Source organism: Mastigoproctus giganteus, chromosome 10, assembly GCF_048544385.1.
Source record: "Mastigoproctus giganteus isolate SK-2022 chromosome 10, ASM4854438v1, whole genome shotgun sequence".
Classification (NCBI taxonomy): domain Eukaryota; kingdom Metazoa; phylum Arthropoda; class Arachnida; order Uropygi; family Thelyphonidae; genus Mastigoproctus; species Mastigoproctus giganteus.
Window position 1 is genome coordinate 188862663 of NC_143584.1, and position 13843 is coordinate 188876505.

The window sequence follows — 13843 nt, forward strand, 5'->3', positions numbered from 1 at the left end:
TTTGCCTCCAGTGTGACACTGCTCCAGTTTGTTCAGCAGTCTTCCATGTGCAACAGTATCAAAAGCCTTTCTAAGATCCAAATATATGATATCAAAGTTATTCTTTACATCCAGTTCCTTTGTGACTACATCATAGTATCCAATCAAATTGGTCAGGCAAGACTTTCCCTTAACAAAACCATGCTGTGTCCGAGCTATAACTGATGCCTTGTCTAGATGATCTTGCAGTGCTACTTTAACCAGTGCCTCCATTAATTTTCCTGGAACAGAAGTTAAACTTACAGGTCTATAATTACTTGTGTCGCCCTTTGATCGTCCTTTGTGAATTGGGGTCACATTTGCATATCTTCAGTCGATGGGTAGCTCCCCTGAGTGGAAAGAAGCTCTCATAATTATGGCTAAGGGTTTGCTTACTTTCGTCAATTTCTGTAACTTAACCTGTACACAATAGCACTGTTATATTAAGGTTAGTTACTGAAATGGATAAGAGAAACCTGCAATTTGGAAATTCACCGTATAGCCACTGCAGTGTGCCACAGAAAATGCTGCAGTGCATTATGGAGAAGCCTACAATTCAGGAATTGACCGTGTAGCCACTGCAGCATGCAACAGACATTGTTGCAGCGTAGTATGGACATTGTTATAGCACATTACAGATATTGCCACAGCAGAGTTTGTAGTGGCTACATGGTGAATGCATCAGCAATTTGGTACACATATTTAACCAACTTTGGTTAATTTTTGTTTCATATTTAGCCCATTTCCATAACCTTACTGTACATAATTGTTATTATATTAAGGTTAGATTAAAAAATTACCAAAATTTGCATTAGGAGAAACCTGCAATTCAGAAATTCACTGTGTAGCCATCACAGTGCCACCACATACATTGCCACAGCATACTATGGACATTGCTGCCGCATGGTTTGTAGTGGCCACATGGTGAAGGCATTGAAGCGAGCTACAGACTTTGTCACAGTGCAGTTTGTATTTCCTCTCCTTGTGCTTAGCCAAAAAATTCTTTATTTCTTTGTGTAGCTGAAGAACTCTCTTTTAGCTCAGTTCATTTAAAGAATTACTCTAACTCTTTCAGTATACTTTATTCTCTTTGTTTCATCCCATATAGGGAAACATTAGCTTTACAATAATATGATGCATGCATATAATTATTGTATGCTGTAAGATGTAATTGTGTGTTTTGTTGTGTATTTAACATTACAAAAAAATACTCTTGAGGGGTAAAATTCTGTACTGTGTATTGGGGGCTTGGGTCAAGGCACCACACAGATACCTTGACTTAGCTCTACTGTAATGTTTAGTATTAAAGAATGGATCAAATTTTTATCTGTTTTGTATGATTTTTCTTAGCTAATCAGGTTACTTAAATAAGCAGCTCATTGCTGCTTATTTAAATAACCTGATACCTTTAATAAAGAAATTAACATGCTATAGAAAATGTGCAAAATTGTTATTGAAGTTTATCATTTGTGAAATTCAAAAGTATATCCATATATTAATACAGATGTACTTTCAAATTTCATGAATGCTAATTTAGTATTGAACATTCAAGTAAACTGTAAATTTCAAGGTTTTTCTGCAAAAGGAATGGTTGTGATTCAGTGCTGGAATATCTGCAGCAAAGACAGGGACATGTTTTTGAGTTCACCATCATCACTATTATGTTTTTTTCCCACCCAGTGCTACTTTCCGATTGTGGAATGCTATATACAGCTTCCATAGACATTTTGTAAGGTCACAGAAGCTGTTTCTTCCTAATAACTTCTAAGCCTAACGGTACAGCTAGGGAAAGTTACAAAAATAGATATAAGAAAGATACAAGAGATCTTTGAATCCTCAGCTGAGTATCTGTTGCATGCCAATCCTCTTTAATTGTCTTCATTGATGCACAGATTGGTTGTTGCACAGCCAATCTGTGCAACAGATCTACTCTTAAACATTCATAATAAAGGCTAGACTGGCCTTTATTATGAATGTTTGTTCTTCTTTTTGATAAGTTATGTTCATTTTCTGTGTTTTTATCTGGAATATTTCATTCTCTCCATAAACCATATAAATATGCCTCTGAAGTTTGACCAATGGTTGTTTCTTTGGTAAGGAAAAATCTCACAGCACCATTTAATGCACCATTATCTGGAGCATTGCAGTTTCTTCATAAACATACATTTGCCCACAAATTCTTTATAAGTGACACTTCATTTATGCATGCAGAATCTCTCACAGATTGGCAAACATGGCAGTAGATATGATGTCAAAATCATGTGGTAGGTTGAGAGGTTGGAATAGTAATTTTTTTTTTTACTTCCACCTTTATGAATCATCTTTGTATACATATATACAACCTGGGTCTGATCACCTTGAAGTGAAGGTAGTAGGGTTCCTTCACTGGGAGATGCCAGTTGTTCATTCCTCAAAGCAGAACACTGATGTTTAGAATATGCACACTACATATAGTATACAGCTGGCCTAACCTGAAACATTTAAACTGAATGAAAACACCTGAAACAACCTAACAGTCAGATGTGTTTGACTTTAGTTTTTGATGTTCTGTTTCAGATTCGATATAGATTCAAAAAACAAAAGAAATATTAGAGATAAAAAAAATAATATAAGTATGTACCTACATATTACTTGTATTAATATGCTTGTATAAACTACAATACACTTAATATTAAACAATTTATTTCTCTGTAATTAAAAAAAAAATCTATCTTTATTAATAAACATGATTTCATTTAATCTTTATATATGAATCTTAAAATTGATATTTGTTTTAAAGATTTAACTTTGATATTTCTTAAGTTTCCCCTTAAAACATTCAATGCATTAAAAGTCTCATTACTTGTCTCAGTTCCTTCAAAAAAAAAATTGACTAATATGTCCATTGCACCTTGTGCTTGTGAGATTGTCGGCACTGATTTTGATTCACTTTCAATTGTCATCATATCATCATAACAATCATCGTATTTACCATCGTCGTTATCTTCTTTGTTGAGCACAGCATCTACCATGTCACTCTCTGTAGGAAGATCACTAGTTAATAGGTTGTCATCAGCTCATACAAATTCATCAATGTTATCTGTATTAATATCTACAATGCTATTACTTAGCAACCATTCAGATAATGGTAAGTTGTTTTCTTCGTTTCCATCCTCTTCATCTGCAATTGAAATTTCATTTGAATGTACTTTCGATTTCTTGAAGCAAATCGATATGGTTGTCAAAGTAACGTTGTTCCACGCATCATTCAATAAATTTATAGCATCCAATATTGATATAGATTTTGTAAGTTTCTGTTCTCTTTGACTGATCAAATGTTGAACCAGAAATCTTTTATAAAATCCTTTCAAACTCTTGATTACACCTATGTCCATTAGTTGTAAAATTGACGTCGCATTGAGAGGCAGAAACACTAGCTTAATGTTAGACAAATTTTGAATCTGGGGATGTGCAGGACAGTTATCAACTAACAATAAAATATTTTCTTCTTTTTAAATAACTTATTATTCCAATCATTTAAGTATTCCCGAAAAATATCCGAAGTCATCCAAGCTTTGTTATTTGCAGTGTAATCCACAAGAAGTTTCCTTATGTTTTTGAAACACAGGTTTTAACAATTTTCGATAACAAACAGTTTTTTTTTTTTATCAGTTCTTGTCATATTTGCAGATATGGGCATCGTCAAGCCAGCCTTTGATTTTTTACCACCAACACATTTTCCCGCTTTGAATTTAAATGTATTGCCAGGTGTCAAATTATAAAAAAGTTCTGTTTTGTCGGTGTTGCAGTAGTAATAGTAGTAGTAATAGAGGCATGTGATGCAAGAAAGCAAGTGTATGTAGCATCAGCCAAAAAAAAAAAAAAAAAAAAAAAAACAATTTCACACAATCATTTCCTCTGAAAGTTTGTCCAGTTCCTCCTTGAATTTATTTAAGCTATCAATTCCATGACAGATAGAAGTTTGTTCCAACAATTAACCACCTGCTGGCTAAAGGCAAATTTCCGCACATCAATTCTACAACTGTTTTCCTCATTTGAATTTATGCCCCCCCAGGTTCATAATCTGAGCAAGCGGAAGAATCCCATTAGAATTCAGCGTGCTCAACCCATTCAAGGCCTTATACACCTCAGTCAGATTACCTCTCAGGTGCCTAGTGTCCGGCCGCTGCAATTTGCAGAACTTAAGCCTTTCTTGGTAAGAGGACCCCTTCGTTCCCCTCACCAATCTTGTTGCTCTTCTCTGTACATGCTCAAGCAACTCTGCATCCTTCCTAAAATGAGGCCTTCAGACCTGTATGCAGTAATCAAAGTGTGGCCTGACCATTGCCTTATAAAAAAGAGATAATCACCTCCTTTTCCCTGCTAGCAAAATTCCTGTATGTTATTGACAACATCCCATGACCTGCTGTGGCAATGCAGACATGACCCATGTCTGCTCAGAAAACTTCCTATCTGACTGCACATTCACTCTCAGATCTTTTTGATTTTCTACCACCCTGAGTGTAGTACTACACAGCTGGTACGTTCTTCTGGGGTTACTTATAACCGTATGCAGTACTTTGCTTAAAATTTAAAATAATTAAAAGCACATGGCATAATACTTTAAGAGTTTAGTATCTATATAATATCGGTGTTTAGATACACCATAGACACTCTTAAAAAAACTACAAAGTAGTTGTTGTAGGCATCATTTGCTCTTTCTCATATTGTGCTCTGCCTTCACGACGAGTTGCCATGATACTGCACTACCTCAAATAAGTAACGCTTCACTAATAGGTTGTGTTACAACCTATTAGTGGGTTGTGTTAGGGTAGCTAAGAATAGAAACAGGTGCAGGTATACTTGCGTGTACACCAATGCTAGGAATTTAGTAAATAAATTTGATGAATTTGAGGTATTGCTCAAAACATCAAAGGCAGATATTGTTGGGATATCAGAGACGTGGTGTCACACAGATATAAGGGATGCAGAACTGCAATTTGGGGAGTACAACGTCTACAGAAAGGATAGACAGGATAGGAAGGGGGGAGGGGTTATGCTATTAGTTAAGAAACACATAAAAACCAAGGAAGTGAAGCCAGTCGACATCGCTGGACAGTGCAGTGTGGAGTCAGTTTGGTGTGACATAAACATTGGGAGATCAAAATTGAGAGTAGGAGTGTGCTATAGGCCTAATGACTCTGATGAGTATAATAAGGAACTGTACAGGGAAATAGAGTGGGCCAGTAAATCAGAGTGTCTTATAATGGGAGATTTTAATTTCCCAGATATTGACTGGAATTTGGGGGCTGGTTACTCACACACTAGCAGGGCTTTTGTGGATTTATTGGATGATTGTTTTCTACATCAGCATGTTCGGGAGGCAACTAGAGGGAGTAATATTCTTGATTTGATTATCAGCAGTGATTCTTCATGCATTAAGAATCTGCAGATAAATGAACCACTAGGTGGCAGTGATCACAGTGTGCTGAAGTGGGATTTACTCAAAGAGGTAACTACCATTAGGGGTAAAGGGAAGGGTTATTGCTTCCGTAAAGGCGACTACGATGGACTGAGACAGTATTTAAATTCTATACAGTGGGACCAACTGATGATGTTACCAACAGCAAATTCAAAATGGGAAGCATTCAAAGAACTTATCTTGGAAGCTACTAGGCTTTACATACCAACTAAGAAATATTGTTCAAGGTTTAGGCCAAAATGGATGTCAGATGAACTAATGAGGCATATGGCAGAGAAGAAAAATGCATGGGATACTTACAAATTAACACATGACACAGAAGCCTATGATAGATACAAGTTGATATGCAACCAAGTTACAAAGGAGGTTAGGCAGGCGAAGGCAGATTACGAGAAATCCTTGGCAAGGGATGCAAAGAAAAACAGCAAAGAGTTCTTTACTTATGTAAACTCTAGAAGGAAGGGGATGAATCAGATTGGTCCACTTGATATTGATGGGTGAAGTGTTGATGATCCTGCTCAGGTAGCTAACAAACTAAATGAATATTTTGCATCGACATTCACACATGAGGAGTTATTCAGCGAGGGGAATGCCAGAGGTGTATTCAACTCTAGCAGTAAGCTACAGAATCTTGAAATAACTGGGAGTAAAGTGGAGGAGAAACTGTTGAAGATAAACACAAGAAAGGCACCCGGGGTGGATGGGATCTATCCAGTTATATTAAAGGAGGCAGCAAAGGAAGTAAGCAAACCCTTAGCCATAATTATGAGAGCTTCCTTGGACTCAGGGGAGGTACCCATAGACTGGAAATGTGCAAATGTGACCCCAATTCACAAAGGAGGATCAAAGGCTGACACAAGTAATTATAGACCTGTGAGCTTAACTTCTGTTCCAGGAAAATTAATGGAGGCACTGGTTAAAGAAGCACTGCAGGATCATTTAGACAAGACTTCAGTTATAGCTCTGACACAGCATGGTTTTGTTAAGAGGAAGTCTTGCCTGACCAACTTGATTGGATACTATGATGCGGTCACAAAAGAACTGGATGCAGGGAATAACTTTGATATTATATACTTGGATCTTAGAAAGGCTTTTGATACTGTTGCACATGGAAGACTGCTACACAAATTGGAGCAGTGTGACATTGGAGGCAAATTGCTGCTATGGATAAAGGGGTGGTTGAGGGGGAGAAGACAGAGAGTGGTAATCAATGGACACTGCTCATCGTGGACTGATGTTATTAGTGGAGTCCCTCAGGGCTCAGTGTTGGGTCCATTATTGTTTTCTGTATTTATAAATGATATTGATGATGGTATATCGGGCTTAATGTCCAAGTTTGCAGACGATACAAAGGTTGGCAGGGTTGTCAAGGACACCACTGACACTATGCTGCTGCAACAGGATCTGGAAAGGTTGAGCAGATGGGCTGAGAGGTGGCAAATGAAGTTTAACATTGACAAATGTAAAGTACTACACATGGGAAACAGCAACCCCAGAGCAACGTATCAACTCTGTGGTACTACACTGACAGTGGTAGAGAATGAAAGGGACTTGGGGGTGGTTGTGCAGGCAGATATGAAGTTCTCTGAGCAGTGCAGACGGGTGCAAGAGTAGCTCATGGAGTATTATCAATGATATACAGGAATTTTTCCAGCAGGGATAAGGAGGTGATTATTCCATTGTATAAGGCGATGGTCAGGCCACACCTAGAGTACTGTATACAGGTCTGGAGGCCTCATTTCAAGAAGGATGTAGAGCTGCTGGAACGAGTACAGAGAAGGGCAACAAGATTAGTGAATGGAACAAAGGGGTGCTCTTACGAAGAAAGGCTTAAGTTTTGCAAATTACAGTGTCTGGAGACTAGGCACCAGCGAGGTGATCTGATAGAGGTGTATAAAGCCTTGAATGGTTTAAGCATGCTCAATGCTGATGGGATTCTTCCTCTAGCTCAGAAAAATCACCTGAGAGGGCATAAATTCAAATTGAGGAAAGACAGATGTAGGATAGACGTGCGGAAATTTGCCTTTAGCCAGCGGGTGGTTGGTTGGTGGAACAGACTTCCATCCCTTGTGGTGGAGGTTGATAGCCTAAATAAGTTTAAGGCTCAGCTGGACAGGTATTTTGAACGAACAGAAGGGTGAAGTGGAAGTGGTTTTTTTTTTGGCTGATGCTGCATAAGCTTGCTTTCTTGCATCAAATGCCTCTACTAATGCTAATGCTAATTCTAATAGAGAAGACTATTGTTACTTATTCTCAGTGAGTACCACCACCCATGGGTGGTGGTACTCACTGCAGTATCATGGCAACTCGCAGTATCATGGCAACTCGTCGTGAAGGCAGAGCACAATATGAGAAAGAGCAAATGATGCCTACAACAACTACTTTGTAGTTTTTTTAAGAGTGTCTATGGTGTATCTAAACACCGATATTATATAGCAGTACTTTGCATATGTCAATGTTAAACTTCAGTTGCCACTTCTCAGCCCATCTGCCCAAAATTTCTAGATCCTGTTGCAGTAGCACAACTGTCGTAGATGTCTTCATCATTGAAATCTTTCCCAATTTCTACCCAAACATGGTCAATCTATTTATTTGACATTATTGGATCTGCAGATTGAGATTCTCCACTAATTTTTGCATAAATGATGTTATGTCAGTTTTTAAATTGATCTAGCCAACCTTTGTTACACAAAAAATGATCGCATCCAAATTGTTTAGCAAATTTTTTTGCTTGAGCCTTCAAGATCGGATCGTCTTGAAAATCCAGTACTTTTTTGTGTGGCAAACCATTGAAGAAATGCTTCATCAACATTTATAACCTTGCACTTTCTAAAATTTTTTTTTTTCTGGCTATGTTTGTTTCCAGTGCCAATATGTAAACATCTTTATTCTTCCAGTGTCAATACACTTGAAGAGGACAAAGAAAACTTTTTACACACTTCAACATTTTTTACACCATGTTTAAACTCATGAATAATTTCGACTTTTTCACGAATCGAGAGACACTTTCTTTTATTAGTAGATGTGTTTCCGAAGGAAAGGGTTGTTTCTAACTGATTTTACTTTAAAATGAAAAAGTGATCTGCATACAAAGTTCTTAGAAGTCCTGACATGCATCCAAAGTTCTTAGAAGTCCCGAAATAAATTTATGGTTCAGTGAATACAAGACAATCTGTAAATATGGTAATGCAACAAGCATAACACCAATGCACTATTGTATAGATCCCATCCCCAGAAGGAAAAGGTCATAAACTGGCCGCTAATCCGATGCAGGTGATCATAAAGCTAAGTCACCCTTTTCATTTTCATCTATTCCAAGAATTTGGTTTTTTTGACTACCCAAGCAATTAAGAATGTTTGCATAGTTACCAAAATTTGTTCGGTATATCCATGGAGTATGCTCGTTATAACAGTGAGCAATTTAATGGGAATACACATAAATTAAAATCATTATGGCTTTTGCTTGTTACAGCCATGATCTCGTTATTTCCATGCTCATTATAACCAAGTTCAACTGTATTTGTATAACTTTAGTTGATGAATAAATTATGATATTTCATGTTGTTTTTGTACTTATTAGTTTGAAACTAATAAGTATAGTGCAAGCAATTATTAAAAAATTATAAGTAATAGTGCAAGCAATTATTAAAAAAAAAAAAACATTTTATATTAAAATTGAGATGTTTGTGCCAGATGAAACAGGAAAGTTCTTTGTTACAATTGCCTATTTTTTTTTATCATAATAACACTTCCGTCATATATTTTCAGCTACCCTGGGAGGATGTAAAATGCGACTTGATTAACACAAGACAAATTTCTCTGGCGGTAGTAAACAAAATTGGAAATTTTATGAAGAGAACTGGTGAGTGAGTACTTTAACAATTAAATGTAAATAAAAGGTGAAAGAGAATTTGAAAAATTTATTATTATTATTAAGCATTTATAAATATTTATATTTTTATTAACTATGATTTTTCCTCTTTTTGTTTTAACTAATATGATTAATGTATATGTTTAACCTGAATTAGTGAATACAAATATTAATCTAAATAAATCCCATATGACCCCATATTTGTAATATTTAACAGAATTATACCACATGAAAGTTGTTATAATTTTAAAAAATGTTGTCACTTGTAATCAAATATCATTACAGATATTTCTTTAGTATTAGATTGGCCTTGAAGGACATATACTGTATAGCATGGTTGTCACATTTGCTAGATTTGTGGGGTTACTAGAATAGCATTCTTTATTGCCACAGAAGTACACACTGAGGTGCAAACTCCTAGAATCCTATGGTAGCATGTATCCTTATAATATATTTGAAATTTTGCTAGTGATGCACATACAAACACTGTATACTACTGACACTAGCAAGAATGCAATTTTTAGACATTGTCCAGCAAAATTTGAGAACTTGATGTGTACATTTGAATGTTTTTCTTAAAACAGTGTGTATGTGTGTTTTGCAAATTATTTAATACAAACCTCTTTTGAACATTATTTTTGTGCATTTACTTTCATAGAAATGCAATCTTTTTTTTTTTCAGCACTGACCTACTCATATCATCAGAAGAATAAAACTGCTTGTTAAAAAGAAAGGGATTTTGTCTTCCCCAACTGTAGATTAGAATTGGGGGGACAAAATCCTTTTCTTTCTAACAAGAAGTTTTATTCTTCTGTTTATGTACAGCAGAACATTGGTTATCCGAAAGCCAGTTTTCTGGAACATCAGTTATGCAGAATAACTTGAAAGACTGATTTTTTATTAATAGTAGTATTTTAGACAAATGTTTATTATGCTACAAGAGTTGAAATTTCCCGGAATGCTTATGCAGCACTCGCTAGTATGCTTGCTGAATTTGATTGAAGCAAAAAAGAAATGTTCGATGAACATGTAAATAGAATTATTTATTAATTTTTTTTATCTCTTGCGTAAGAAAAATTAGAAACACATCACAATTTTTTTGCTGCTGTAGAATCAGCACTGGCGACTTCACAACATACTTTAACATTGTGGAAACCAGCACAATACTTGAACCTATTAAACCACCCGTTGCTTGCCATGAACTTGGCTTGGGGTTCACCGTACTTATCCTTAATATCTACATAAATATTTGTTACTTTTGCCTGAATGGTCATTAGACTCAGGGGCACTTGCTTCTGAATCTGATTTTCCATCCATATTATTAATAGCTTTCCATCTTCGATATAGCACCTGAACGCTTTTTTGTGATCAATGTTGATCTTAAATGTGTTGATCCTTTAACATGTTCTTTTATACATGCACTGTCCTTTAAAATAGTATTCACTGTTGAAGCAGCAAGACCTAATTCCTATGCAATAGATGACAAACTTTGTCCTGCTTCTTACTTCTTAATCATTTTCATCTTCATTTCTAAATCAATTTTGCTTGGTTTCCTAGCACTGCTACTACTTTCACTTTCTGTTAGTCACTTTCCCTTCATTATTGTAATAAGTAGATAGGAATGAAGAGAAGATTCTGAAAATTTATTTATATTTCTTATATGATTGAAGATTTCAGTGAAGGGGAACACATTTCACCATAATAACCTAAAAACCCACACAATTCCAGTTATTGGGATTACTTCAAATGCAATAAGATCGAGTTTACTAACCATTTATAATTAGATGCACTAACGATTAGTGAATACAATTGTTTTATGATCGTGACCTCCAGAAATGTTCTTTAGAAAAATATCAACAAAGCTGTTCAAAATTGATTCTTATAACGGAACATATGAGAACGATGAAAGGGTAACACTCCATTATAAGAATGACCTTTTAGAGCAATAAATAGCTTAGTTATATAGCAAAAATTTCAACTTCTGAGGTTCTTGGAACAAATTACCAAAAAAACCAATGTGTTATTGGATTCATATTGCAATGTTTTCGCAATACCCCTATTTATTCCCAAAGGATGCAAATGCATTTCCAAGATTTTTTTAAGTTTACACTGGCCGGCAAATGCTTACATAAAGTTGAATTTATGGAAGTCGTGTATTGCATAAATCGGGGAGTGCCTGTGTTTTGTTCTCTTCATTTCATATTATGTTTAGTTAGGTCCAGATTAAGTAAGAATAATATCAGCCCGAAACTGTACAATTTATTATTTTTCTCAGTTTTTTACAGCAAAATTTCAATGAAAATAAACAGCATTAAAATGGGCAGAAAAACAGGAAGAATACAGTATAATCAGTGATATTTTTAAGGAACTTGAGGCCGACTGGGCTAGCCAGGTGAGTAAAGTGCCTGCCTGGCAACCCAAAGGTTGCGGATTCGAATCCCACCTCGAACTTGGATCAAAGTACTGCAAAATCTTTGGGAGGTGCACTATGGCCACAGAAGCCGATGCGCCAACAACTACCAAAAAAAAAAACTTTAGATTTAGTAGCAAAAAAGGGTCACAACAAGTAAAACAAAAAACGATCGAACATTATTTTAAAAAATTACTTGAAATTTTTTACCTATCTGAATATACATATGTATGTAAATGTGCAAATTTTTATGTATAAGTTATTATTATTATTTTTAATTAAATAAATTCGTTTTTTTCACAATATTTAAAGTCTTTTCCTTTTACCTTAATACCTTATAACCAGTGTTGCTCGTGACTGATTTTTCAAGAAAAACTCACGATCTGATTTTGAACTCTATGCCAATAAAGTGCTCCTTGAACTCTAAGAACAAATTGAAATTATCCACAACCAAATTGAAAATTATGATTTTTAAACACAAATTAGACTATGGCAGACCACCAGTTGTAAAACTTCACAAGAAATCACTTCTTCTTCTTGTCCAAAGCACCAAATTTTTAGGAGTCATCATCAATGACCTATTTTCCTTTACTGCATATATTAGCATTAGCATAGGCATGTGATGCAAGAAAGCAAGCTTATGCAGCATCAGCCAAAAAATTTCCACTTCACCCCTCCATTCGTTTGAAATACCTGTCCAGCAGAGCCTTAAATTTATTTAGGCTATCAACTTCCACCAACCAACTACCCGCTGGCTAAAGGCAAACTTCCACACATCTATCCTACATCTGTCTTTCCTCAATTTGAATTTATGCCCTCTCAGGTGATTATTCTGAGCAAGAGGCAGAATCCCATCAGCATTGAGCTGCTCAAACCATTCAAGGCTTTATACACCTCTATCAGATTACCTCGCCGGTGCCTAGTCTCCAGACACTGTAATTTGCAAAACTTAAGCCTTTCTTCATAAGAGCAACCCTTTGTTCCATTCACTAATCTTGTTGCCCTTCTCTGTACTCGTTCCAGCAACTCTATATCCTTCTTGAAATGAGGCCTCTAGACTGGTATACAGTACTCAAGGTGTGGCCTGACCATTGCCTTATACAAGGGAATAATCACCTCCTTATCCCTGCTAGAAAAATTCCTGTATATTATTGATAAGACACCATGAGCTACTCTTGCCACCCGTCTGCACTGCTCAGAGAACTTCATATTTGCCTGCACAATTACCCCCAGGTCCTTTTCATTCTCTACCACTGTTAGTGTAGTACCACAGAGTTGGTACGCTGCTCTGGGGTTGCTGTTTCCCATATGTAGTACTTTACATTTGTCAATGTTAAACTTCATTTGCCACCTCTCAGCCCATCTGCTCAACCTTTCCAGATCCTGTTGCAGCAGCATAGCGTCAGTAGTGTCCTTAACAACTCTGCTAACCTTTGTGTCGTCTGCAAACTTGGACATTAAGCTTGATATACCATCATCAATATTATTTATAAATACAGAAAACAATAATGGACCCAACACTGAACCCTGAGGGACTCCACTAATAACATTAGTCCACAATGAGCAATGTCCATTGATTACCACTCTCTGCCTTCTCACCCTCAACCACCCCTTTATCCATAGCAGCAATTTACCTCCAATGCCACACTTCTCCAATTTGTGCAGCAGTCTTCCATGTGCAACAGTATCAAAAGCCTTTCTAAGATCCAAGTATATAATATCAAAGTTATTCCCTGCATCCAGTTCTTTTGTGACTGCATCATAGTATCCAATCAAATTGGTCAGGCAAGACTTCCCCTTAACAAAACCATGCTGTGTCCGAGCTATAACTGAAGTCTTGTCTAGGTGATCCTGCAGTGCTTCTTTAACCAGTGCCTCCATTAATTTTCCTGGAACAGAAGTTAAACGCATAGGTGTGTAATTACTTTTGTCAGCCTTTGATCCTCCTTTGTGAATTGGGGTCACATTTGCACATCTCCAGTCCTTGGGGACTTCCCTCGAGTCCAAGGATGCTCTCATAATTATGGCTAATTGTTTTCTTACTTTCTTTGCCACTTCCTTTAATATAACTGGATAGATCCCA

At 36.3% G+C, this 13843-nt stretch overlaps 1 protein-coding gene across 1 annotated transcript in view; it reads left to right on the forward strand.

The window, feature by feature from the left end:
- Positions 1-13843, forward strand: part of LOC150079660 (histidine--tRNA ligase, cytoplasmic-like) — a 129270-nt gene that overhangs the window by 63174 nt on the left and 52253 nt on the right. The window contains exon 8 of the mRNA XM_090383156.1: positions 9248-9341. Coding sequence (XP_090239282.1) covers positions 9248-9341 — 94 coding nt within the window. The remainder of the gene's footprint in view (positions 1-9247; positions 9342-13843) is intronic.